At 39.9% G+C, this 12237-nt stretch overlaps 1 protein-coding gene across 3 annotated transcripts in view; it reads left to right on the forward strand.

Moving 5' to 3' along the window:
- Nucleotides 1-2130: 2130 nt before the first annotated feature.
- VPS35L (VPS35 endosomal protein sorting factor like) overlaps nt 2131-12237 on the forward strand; it is a 47043-nt gene continuing 36936 nt past the window's right edge. For 2 of the 3 annotated variants that reach the window (XM_087942128.1, XM_087942129.1), the window contains exons 1-9: nt 2131-2249; nt 3770-3869; nt 4363-4527; nt 5149-5271; nt 6230-6254; nt 6722-6798; nt 7535-7663; nt 9896-9980; nt 11556-11615. In XM_087942128.1, coding sequence (XP_087798254.1) covers nt 2233-2249; nt 3770-3869; nt 4363-4527; nt 5149-5271; nt 6230-6254; nt 6722-6798; nt 7535-7663; nt 9896-9980; nt 11556-11615 — 781 coding nt within the window. In that variant the 5' untranslated portion in view covers nt 2131-2232. Of the gene's footprint in view, nt 2575-3769; nt 3870-4362; nt 4528-5148; nt 5272-6229; nt 6255-6721; nt 6799-7534; nt 7664-9895; nt 9981-11555; nt 11616-12237 lie in introns of all 3 variants that reach the window. The other variant, XM_087942130.1, reaches the window with a different exon arrangement.

Below are 12237 nucleotides of genomic sequence, written 5' to 3' on the forward strand. Positions count from 1 at the left end.
ATGAGATCAATCTTAATTTCACAGAAAAGCTGGATGAACAAAACCATTTCAAAATACAAATTGTATTTATGTAAATATTGTTTTGGAGGTGGGGGAAAGGCGGAGTGGATTTTAGTGTGGTTTTGAAAGATTGAAACAAGACCATGTTGGGGAATAAATTGGTGTGCTGCTTTTAGTGCTTTATCCCAGTATCATATTTAGTCACAGTTAATGTCTAATGTTAATTTGCTTGTTCAGTTGATATTAATATTTTGCCAATGGTAGAGGTTTCAGATGTGGCGTCACTTAAATCATTCCCACGAATTGAAAAATTAAGGTTCCACTAAAAAAAATGGGGTTAACTTATACATGGATACAGTTATTTATACTTATAAACATGTGTATCTTCTGATGCTTTTATTACATCATGCAATGTTTTAAAATCACATTTGGAACTGTGGCTGCCTTGATACCAGTGTAAAAAAAAAGTCAAAGATTATTGATAGAATGATAAACCAATCTTGCTGGGTTATCTTGGTTTATTGTAGACAAAAATCCCACACAAATGGATAAACAATAATATAAAATTTTAAGCAACACCCATCCCCAGTCCCTGGATTTCTCAGTCTGACTAAACCAGGATGTATAAGCAAACCCCAGCTTGGTTAAGAGCATTTGGTCAAATGAGCATCTGATTTGAACTTTGCACAAAATGCTTTGTATTTCTGGCTTTTTAAAAATCTGCTTCTTTGTTTGTTTTATCTGTTTATCTGAAGGGAGGTCTGAAATAGGAGTCAACTACAGAGATTGGCTCTGCTTGAATGGTAAAAATGGACAAGCCACAAATTGTGATGTAACCAATCATGGTTTTAAAGATTGCCCCTGGCAAGGGCTTGTCACGGAAATATTTCACTGCATTCTGGATTTAAATCTATTTTCAATGCTCTTGTCTTGCCTGAGGTTCAAAAAAACTGAAGATTCACAAGCTGACTTAAAAATTGCGATTGTTACCTTGCATGTTAGGCTACAGTTTACATGTGTCGATGCTAAAAGTAATCTAATTGTGTGCTGTGGAGTTAGACATAAGCTGCATGTAAATAGTGCAAGTTCAGTAATTTAAGTGGACCTTTTTAATATTTTAGCACAAAATGTTTTATTTATAAATTAACAACATATGGTCTTCTGTTTACTAGTGCCAGGATGCCTTTTGTAACTTAATGTTTCATATTTATTTATTCTCAATATTTGTTTGCCTTATTTTTGAGTGGAATGCCATGCTATTATAAGCCTTATTTTTGTATATTGGTTTTCACCTCTCCTTTTTAAAAATCTCTTTAAATATATTACACAATAAACTTTTTTTTAAAAAAAAAAATCTCAGTATTTGTGTGCATGAATATACACTTTCTTCCTCAACTGATTTCTGTGATGCTAAGGATCATTTTGGACGATGAAACCATGTAGACTTCACTTTTGAACTTTTAACACCTTCACATCTAGCTGCAAGACAGTGATCAGTAAAGGAACATTTTTTTAAAAAAATCAAACACGTTAAATGGATTGCTTTTGTGCTTATTCATTTTCTTTGGCTAGCAAAACACAGACATCTTTAGTTTCTGGAGTCAAACACTTATGGGATTGCCCTACTAGTTCCATCAAGCAGCAAGGATCCCAGAGGGGGAAAAAAGGACCCTGGAAGGGAAATAGGATCCTAAGAAGTCTTAGGAATCAATTCCAACATTGCACCCGGTCACGTCTGGTTGACTACATAAGCTGTGTTCACCCCCAAGCTTTGGGTTTGTTGGACAAGCCACCTTCGGCTAAATTTGCATTGCAATGTCATGATTTATTTTAGTAGGAAGCTTCTAAAAAGCAGCCTTTCTTAATTTTAGCAGCTTTTCAGCCGTGGGGACTCCCAAACTCCCAGAATTCCCTAGTCAAACTTCCCAGCCAGGGAATTCTGGGAGCTGTAAAGTCCACACAAGCTTGAAAGCTGACCAAGGTTGAGGAAAATGGCTTTCAAGATTTTGAGCCCCTGCGCGTAAGCCAACATAGCTTGGCCAAACCAACACAAGCCAAGATCAACACAAGCCTCGCCTAGGAAGCTCAAAACTCTTCCTACTAAAGTTCCAAGCGGAAGCTTTCGCCCCGCCCCTCGATAGCCCAAGGCAACCGGGCAAGCGCCCTTCTCCAACGTGGCTGCTCCGGCATCGCACTACGCTCGCGGGCGGGGAGTCACGTGAGGGAACCAAGATGGCTGCCTTTCCTTGGTGAGAATCGCGGCGGGGAGGGAGGGAAGAAAGGAAGAACCAGGAGGGATTTCCCCCCCACCTCAAATGAGGGAGCCTCGGTTTTCCCGCCCTTTTTTACCCCCCCCCCGAGGGCACTAGGCCGCGGGCTTGGCTGGGGAGGGGGCGCCGGGGCTTGAAAGGGCGGCTCCCTCCCTGGTCTTCCTTAGAGGCGTCGGGATGACAACTCCCATCATCCTGCAGAAGAATGGATTTTATTTTCCCGGGGGAGGGGGGGAAATTGTGGGGGCTTGGCATGTCTTGGCATAAAAAGCAGCCTTAAGACCCTCAAGAGAGGCTTGGGCAGGTAGAAATCCTCCAGTGAATCTTTTTCCTTGTGGGGAGGGAAATGAAGGACCTACCTGGGGAAAAAAGGGACAGGTCTTTAAAAGAGGTTTTTTAAAAAAAACATTTAAAAAGATTGATGTTGATGCTGCTATCTTTGCTTGACCAAGGGAAATTCCAGACAGAGGAAACGTTATAGAAGCCCTACTTGAATAAAAATAAAGTATAACTATAGCTGAATGTATTTTTAAAAGATTATTTGATTTTCCTATTGTCATGCAAATGTGAAAAGATTGTGCGGCAAGTGGGAATATGGGAATAATTAAATCACCAAAATAAATTACCTTGAAAGGGGAAAGTGTGATGAAAAGTTACATATTTGGAAAAAATTCTAGACTTTTACATGTGCTGTCACATCCCTTAATTATGTCACAAAAGTAGGCTTCCGGAAGAAATATGTGAGTGCGGAAATATTGATGAAATGTCTTCTATTCCAGCAGTGATCAGGTCTTTACTTCCTAATTCAATTTATTACAGAGAAGTGTATATTTTTCAAATAGTGTGACAGGCTTCACAATGACAAACTGTCTTATAGCTGACCACATTGGTAGAATCCAGCCACTATGGTTTCTTCAATATACCAACATTAATCAAACATGTAGCTTACAGCAATGTGTCAGTCCAAAAGTTAGCTTTGGGGAGGAAATATTATTTTGCATTCATTTCTTTCGGATGCCAGTTGGTGTCACTGGTGATTCATCTAGGACAGTATCCCACCTTCCTTTCCGGCGCCGCGCCGACCCAGCGGGCCCCGGCCGTCCGACCAAAGCTCACCGAGCCTGGCGCCACCACTTTTGGTGATTCATCTAGGACATAAATCTTCCTTCTCTTTTGTTAGTAGATGTTTACAAGTTGCAAAATATAGATGTTGAACTAATGACAATTATTTTTTCTTGCAACTTGCCTTGAATTTATGCTTATACATAAAATTTATTTTCATTGAATTATGGTAGATCTCAGGTTTGGTCCTTCAGATGGTATTAGATTGGTCTTCCCATCATGGTTGTCCCATGCTGGTTACAGTGATTAGAATTTGGTGAGAGGGACAGCAAATAAATTTAATAAATAAATCTCTAAAAAACCACTTGTTGCCAGTCTGTGCATATGTATATGTATACTCACACACACACACACACACACACACTTTTGTCTTTCAGGCATGCAAGAACACGAAACTATGGGCGTGAATTGGAATCATACAGACTGGAAGCTGTGTCTGTGGAATTTGGTGATTTCCATCCACTCAAACCCATTATGGTAGGTTTACCTAGTAATCTGCAGAAAACGTGACATTGTCATGTTGTTCTGCAAACCAACAGTGTCATTATCAAGTTTGATCAATAAAAGAGCAAGACCTTTTGGTTTGTCATATCTCCATAAAAAGGTCTGTCTGATACCATCAGCATGACTTCAAATTAGGAAAATTAAATTCTGCACTATTTGCAGTAAACACTGGTAGTAAAATGTTTAGTTTTATAATAGCAGCATGTGGATTCTACTTTAATGCCTGATCTACTCTTTAAGTTTGTTCAGAATTAGGCTTTGTCTAGCATTGAATGTTCTCCGTTGTCTAAAGTATCTATCCGTAGCTCAGTGATGGCTCACAGAATTGAACATCTCAACCAAAAATAGACAAGAACTGGTCTCTTACACAGGTTTGCCTGGTCTTGGAATAAGTGCCATTTTCGTTGGAATAAGGGTGAAAAGGATTCAGCTGCAAACTTCTTACGTATGCTATTTTATTACTCAGGTTACTGAATCGAAGACAAAAAAATTGGGTCGTAAAGGGAGCACATCCTCTACATCATCTTCATCATCTAGTTCAATGCTGGACCCACTCAGCAGCATTCTGGATGGCACAGATCCTTTATCCTTGTTTGCAGCTACTGCCGATCCATTGTTGAGCATGACAACGGTAATGTCATTTCAGACCGGTTAGGTAAGGGGCTGGTGTTACTGCTGCCCCTGCATTCTGCAGATGTGCGTGTGTCCAAAATTTATGTTTAAGTTCCATATAGTGAAGACTACAGTGGATAGGGCCACCTCACACTTATGGGCTCTTCCCCAATGTTGTAGTCACTCAATTTTGGAGGGAGGGACAGAAGGGAGAAGTTATTTTGTTAATCATTTTTAAGCTTGTTCAGGGTCTGTTTTGGGAGTCTCCTGACTCAAAGTGGAAATACCTCATTTCCAGTTCTGGTATTGATGCTCTCAAAGCAGTTTAACGAGTCTTGCAGGGAGCTCTCCAAGGTGCTGAAGGCAAAGACTAGCCTTCATTTGTGCTTTTCTCCATAGGTAACCAATCTCTGTGCTTTTACCGGAGAGCTGATGGATTTGACTGCATTTAATTATGGGTTTTTAAATACACATTTCTGACAGTTCCATGCTTGTCGGTGGCTTTTATTCATTCTGGTAGTGGTGGTGTAACATTTAATTTTATCCTCAATTTAGAAAACAAAAGGCAGGCGTTTTAACGTAAAAGCAGCATTGTTTATTTATGTAAAAATGTTGTGCTGTTTTTTGTACTCCTTTGTAGGATAATGCCAGGAAGAAGCGTGATAAAGATGAGAGTTTGTCTGTGGGAAGTGACTTTGAACCTTGGTCCAGCAAACGGGGGGAAATCCTCGCACGCTACACAACAAATGAGAAACTGTCCATAGTGAGTCCACTTTTAATCTTGTGTAAACAATACAAAGGTGTCGGAAATGCAAGGAAAAAAATATAAAGAGGGAAAGCTAGTTATTATTGTATTGGCATCCTTCAGTCTCTAGAGACTATGGTATCGTTCTATGAAACTGGTAACTGTCACTTCCCGTGTTATTTCAATGCTGTATGCAAAGCTGGAGTGTCTTCTACAGAGCATGAGGCCTGGGTAATTTAATATGGAGGATAAACTGTTACCCAAGCAGCAGATCCTCCCCTTTCCACGTCACTGAAATAGTCTAATGGAACGGCAGAGCCGATACGATTAGTTCCAGTTGCATTGCAGGAGTTACCAGAACGTGATTGTACACAGCCACGAACTGCTTCTGAGACTCTGGCTCCGGATTTTGCCTTGAGGTTGACCCCTGAAGCCTTTTCCAATAATAGATACAACCACAAGGCAGTGGAGGTTTGAAATCGGAGTTTCCCTTCTCCTAGAAGATGGTTCTACTATTTTATCTGCCATTGGGGCATAAAGCCCTCTTCCGCCTTCAAAACTGTTGGCCATCTTCTCCTGTAACCCTGGAAAGGGGCCCTTACGAGGTGCTACCAGCCGAGCTAGCTGGATCAAGGTTTTTTAAGGAGGTATTACGGCACTCCTCCTCACTCCAGTTATTATTAAAAAAAAAAAAACATAACATATGGAGTCATACTGAAAATGAGCATTGGGCCATGTTTTCTGCTACTTTCTGGAATCTTTTGAACTGCAAATATTTTAAACCATAATTGGCTGGTTTTACAAAATATAATGATTGGATTCCTAGAACATACCAAGCTAGCCACTTCGTAGCTTTGCGTAATAGGGGACAATTCACAATGTGAATTTTGATAAGGGACTGTTGGCCTTTGATTATGTAACAGAACTGGACAGTTGGGAATCGCTAATTTAAACTGAACGTCTGTTTTCTTTGCAGAATTTATACATGGGATCTGAAAAAGGTAGGCATTCACTTCTAAATATTGAACTTATTTAAAGTTTTGCGTTTAAGTGTCAGCATTATTTTATTCTTTTTTCTATAAACCATGTTCCTTAATTGGAAAATTATTACAGACATGAAGGAACTTCCTCCTAAACTAACACCCTCTATTTTGATACATATGGAGTCTTCACACTTAAAAAAAATATCCAGAAGTTGGGCAGCTATGCATTTGTTTTCCAAACAAAGGATTCCAAGGGCTTTTATAAACCAGAAATTTGGCCCACAAAGTCTAAAATACTGCCAATTACAACAGTTTGAAATGTATAGCAAAAAATATCTACTCTAATTCTGCCTGTAATTGTTTTCTTTAAGTATTGTTGGAATATAATGTATTCTTTAATTCAGTCCAAAATTATTTTAGAACCTCTTCCTTGGAAATTAAGTTCCTGAGGATTGTACAGTTTAAAGTGTGTAAATTACTTGCAGGGAAAGCCTCAACTCCTGGATCCACCGTTTCAGAGAAAGTGCGAACCAGACTAGAAGAATTGGATGATCTCGAAGAGGTGATCAAAAATTCATGTTTAAAGCAAAGAAATTTATGTCCTTTCTTTCAGGATTCTGTAGGATTTTAACATAGTCTACATTCTGTTGTACCGCCTTGAGGAAACTGACATGAGAGCTTTTGATCCCATAATTTGTAATAGATTTTTTTTAAATGCAGGTAGTCCTTGACTTACGACCGCAACTGAGCCCAAAATCTCCATTGCTAAGCACGTTAAGTGAGTTTTGTCCATTTTTCGACCTTCCTTGCTACAGTTGAATCACTGAAGTTCTTAAGTTAATAACATAGTTGTTAAGTGAATTTGGTTTCCCCCTTGCTTTGCTTGTCAGAAGGTCGTAAAAGGAGATTATGTGACCTCGGGACATTGCAACTGTCATAAATAGGAGTCAGTTGCCAAGAGTCTGAATTTTGATCACATGACCATGGCGAGACTGCCATAGTCGTGTGAAAAAGATCACTTTGTTCAGTGCTGTTGTAACTTTGAATGGTCACAAAACAAATGATTGTAAGTTGAGGACTACCTGTATGTTCTCCTAAGGTAGATCATGAGACAGAAATGCTTGTTGGGGGACAAAGGATGCTGTCTGGAATTCTTTAGGAATGAATAGCAGTGATAGCTGGTTTGTACTATTCAGTATAGCAATTCTGCATTTTCTGGGCTGTTCTCTCAAAGCAAGAGGAGAAAGCTGTTTAAAAACAACAACAACTCACCATTTTGCACCCCATCTACTTCTTAGGGTTCCCAAAAAGAATTGCTAAACTTAACCCAGCAAGACTACACGAACCGGATCGAAGAACTCAACCAATCCTTGAAGGATGCGTGGGCCTCTGATCAGAAAGTCAAAGCCCTTAAGATTGTTATCCAGGTGAGCATAACACTGCCATAAGTGGCGTTGTACATTGATGAAGAAGGATGCTTTTAACGTTTTCAAAGGAGTTCATGGCTGCTTCTGGGTTTTCCTCAGGGGTGGGATTCTACCAGTTCGCACCTATTCGCTAGAACCGGTTGTTAACATTGTAAGCAGTTCGGACAACCGGATGTTAGAAGAAATTACTGGCCTAATCCTGTAAGGAAGGCAGGAAGGAAACATTCTGGTGTTGCTTACAGAAGCTGCCTCTCCATTAACCCTTATTACATTCTTGGTAGGACTAGATTTCCTGTCTCTGGAACGTCTCTGGAGTTTTTCCCCCCTCCTTTGCTGGTACTTTGCTTGTGTGGAGTGACCATTCAAAGTTACAATGGCACTGAAAAAAGTGACTGATGACCATTTTTCACACTTACGACTGTTGCAGCATCCCCACAGTCATAAGAAACCAGGCGAGGAGATGCGTGCCTCGATGTGAGTGATATTGAGTTGGCCATGCCCAGCCAATAACATGACCACCAAGCCACGCCCACCAACCAAGTCACGCCCACAGAACTGGTTGTTTAAAAATTTGAATCCCACCCCTGGTTTTCCTCCTTTTCTTTTTGAGTGGACACCCTTGAGCAAGAAACTTGCGAGGGTGCCCAGCTCTGGTGCTTTTTGCATTTCTGTTTACAGGAAGGCCTCGAGTTACGAGTGTAACGGAGCTGCCCATTACGGTCGTAAGAGAGGAAATGGGTCAGTCACGTGACCAACCTGATTTTAACAGTCTTTTTGGCAACGATTGTTTGTTTTTTTCTTAAACAAATTTTATTAGTTTTTAAAGACAAAGGCAACGATTGTTAAATGCCATAGTCGTTAAGTGGATCAAAATGCCTAGTTAGGTACTTTATTTAAAGTATTTATACCTAAAGGGTTCATGGCAAGTGAGAATCCCCGGGCTGACCAGAAGGAAAAAGGAAAAGAAGAAGAAAGGATTCGACAGCAATTCTTAATACTTCCTGGTTACCGCATTGATTACTTAACCTCGGAATCGCTGTGTTACCAATGGCTAAATGGCCTAGTTATCCAGCCATAGGTTTAATCACTCCAGTAACTGCTCGTACATAATTTAATTTGGTTCACAATTTTATTATCACTTGTACTTTGGGTTTTTAAAATAATTCACTGTTCTAGTATTTTATATTTTGCTATATAGAGGGGCACAGTGGCTTAGTGGCTAAAGAACCTGAGCTTGTCAGCTGAAGAGCTGATAGCCTTGATTCAAGACTTGAGTGCATGCAATGGGGTAAGCTCCCATTCGTTGCCCTAGTAGTTCCTGCTCCCCTAGCAGTTTGAAGGCGTGCAGATGGGAATAGATTAATAGGTACCACTTCAGTGGGAAGGTAACGGGGTTCCATGCGCCTTTGGCGTATAGCCATGCTTGACCAAATGACCATGGAAATTGTCTTTGAACAACTCTGGCTCTCTCAGCCCAGAAACAGAAATGAACATCGTGCCGGACATGACTGACAAGGAAAGCCTTTACTTTTATATACATTTTATATGGGGGGTTCTTTTGGAGGATTTTTATGCACTCATGCTATATTTTGTTATGCCATAAGAAATACGCACACAAATCTCTGGAAAGAGATATTCAGGGAGGCCCAGATGTTCTGTTATTCTTGTTCTCAGAGCATTCAGCACGACTGGCCTGTTGGGAGAGGTCCAGCCCAACTAATAACAGCCCTAATGGGTAGAAATAACAACCTCTTCCTATCGGTTTATTTTCTTTCTCCCTGGTTAATTTTTGTCTAGCTAAGTTGGTTGGGGAGGCTTCGAAAAGAGATTTCCCAGGGGTTCGCCATCAAAAGTATTCGGTTGTGTAAGTCTGAGGAGTCTGGCATCTCTGTTCTACCTTTCCTTCTCCCTGCTTTTATTGGGAATGTTTATCTTTTGCTGCTGGAATGACATCTGGAATATATTACAAATAATACAGTGGGGCTTAGCAACGGTTCCATTCCATCGCTGCTGGGTTAAGAAGGAATTTAGCGCTAAAGAAATCCACAAGGCAGATTGAGGGTCAGCCAGGAAATAAATAAGAGAAAGCCGTGGAGTTGGAGTGGAAATCTTTGTGGATAAACTCTGCCCTTCAAATGACAGGCTATCTTCCAGCTTCCTTTTAATCAACAAAATGACACTCTGTAATTACACAACAGGTTAATTTTTGTTTCCCTTTTTCTCTCCACCCAGTGCTCTAAACTTCTTTCAGATACAACCGTGATTCAGTTTTATCCCAGTAAATTTGTCTTAATAACAGACATTCTTGATACCTTTGGTGAGTATAGGCCCTTCTGTATTTTTTGTTTGTTTGTTTAAATAAAAGAAAAATATGAATGGTTTTCTGAAAATTAGGTGAGCAAGAAATTCTGGAAGAGGAGATTGAAGAAGGAGAACCTTCTTAGTCTATAACAGCAAAAAAACAACAACAACCAAAACTCCAGACTGATCCAGTAGCACCTTTTCCAACTAATTGATGTTGGAAAAGGCAACGGCTGTTGTGAATTGCAGCTTACAAAACCTTATGCCCTTAATAAAGTTCTGAAGAGAAGACAGACGCTTCTCTCCAACAGAAGCAAGAGAACACTTAGGGTGAAATCTACCCCATCCTTTTCCTCTACCAATCTTTATTTTTTTGCAGTGGCTAGAACCTCTTAAGACTGAATGGTAGACATTTCTGGATTTTCCCAAAATGGCTTCAAGTTGAAGAATAACTATTTTCATAACTTGCAGTAAGCCAACTTTGACAGGTGCCTGCCAACTGCCATTGCAAACTGGCCTTCCAAGAAAGTAGAAATATTATTGGCTTCCTCCTTCTAAGTAGGTTGGCTGCAGTGGCTGAGAAATTTTTACTGGATTATTTATACTTTTTGAAATTTATCACCCACATGGACCTCTTATAAGAGCGATTCCAACCATAGCTGTTTTAAGATGTGTGGACTACAACTCCCAGAATTCTCCAGCTAGGCTGGCTGGCTGGGATATTCTGGTTGAAGTCCAGACACCTTAAAATGACCCAGATTGGGAAACACAGCCTTATAGACATTCTGTGTAAGTTACTGTGTAGAATAAATATTGAATAAGAATATAAGAATAAGAATAAACGCCACCAACTTGTTTTAAAAGCAGTTTTTGGATAATAACACATTGGGGAGTTTTTGAGCGTCCATCTCTTTCATTCTTCAATTTAATAAAACGGGTTTATTTCCTCTCTTAAATCTGGATTTGAGCAAGATATTGTGTGATGTGCCCGTTATCCCACTTGAGGGCAGCATGATGTAATGCCAAAAATGTATTTAGCAAACCAAAAAAGCGCAACATGATTAGAATGAGAGGAGACAAGAGAAAAAGAAGCCTTTATTTAGATTTGAAACCCGTTCTCCTCTGACAGCAGGAGATGGAAGTGGCGTGAGTCTGCAAACAAAAGATTTTAGAAAGGATATCCAGCTAATACCATTTATAGGAAAGCAGTTTTTCAGTGCATTTCTTAAAATACTTGGATCGTTTAACATAATCGCCTCCGTTTTCTCCTGTGGGTTCTGAAGGAATAGATAGCATGAGGGTTAATTCATTTCAAAACAACTTTAGAGTAGAGATTTTACCAATAGAGGAAAAATTTGTGTAGCTCAGGGTTGAACTGTGGGGTCATTAGTGCTCTCTGAGCTTGGTTGCTTTCTTGCAGACGTTTCATGACCCAACTAGGTAACATCATCAGTGCTAGCATGTCTAAACTAGCTGTCCTTTAATTTTATAATTTTAATCCATATACTTGATAACCAATCATTCTTTTCCAGAACTTGCATCTAGAATTGCTGTGCAAAAGGTATTTACCATCTTACTGTTATCATTGCAGGAAAATTGGTGTTTGAACGGATCTTTTCTATGTGTGCTGATCATTGCACCCCATTGCCAGGTAGGTTGTTCCATAGCAAATGAGCTTGCAAACCCTCATTAGCATCTTTGACTCCAGTGGATTCAGTTGGAGACAAACTGTTCAGAATTAGCAGTAGAAAAAAAAAATAAGATGCAACTGGGAAATATTTTTGAAAGTGTTCCAAAATGTCTCAGAAGTTTTAGCTTCCTAAAAGTTCATTCTAAGTCTTAAGGATGTTTCCAACAGTCTTGTGGCTGATACGGATCTCCCAATTGTAGTTCTATTGGATTATAAGAGAAAAAGGCTCAGCAAAATTTTGGGGAAGATCGCCTAGGGATTGTTGACCTCCGGTTGCCTTATTGTGGCTTAGTAAGAACAAACACCGAATAAGGAATTATTCCAAATTCCTTATTCGTTGTTTGTTCTCACTAACTAAAACACAATAAGGCAATCAGACGCAACAGTCCATATATGTTCTTCCCCAAAGGAATTGGAATAAGGAATTTGGGATAATTCCATTAACCATATTGTATTTTCGAGCACAGCTCTCTGTGTAGAGAATCCAAACTCCCAAGCAGGACTGGAGAAGTTCCAGTTCCCTCCTGCCTTGGTACAACTCAAGGCATAAAACTACTGCCCCTTGTTTCCTCGACAGCAACTG

This window comes from Notechis scutatus, chromosome 12 (genome assembly GCF_049901735.1).
Source record: "Notechis scutatus isolate UNSWTSFEM ecotype Mainland chromosome 12, rNotScu1.2, whole genome shotgun sequence".
In the NCBI taxonomy this organism is placed as follows: domain Eukaryota; kingdom Metazoa; phylum Chordata; class Lepidosauria; order Squamata; family Elapidae; genus Notechis; species Notechis scutatus.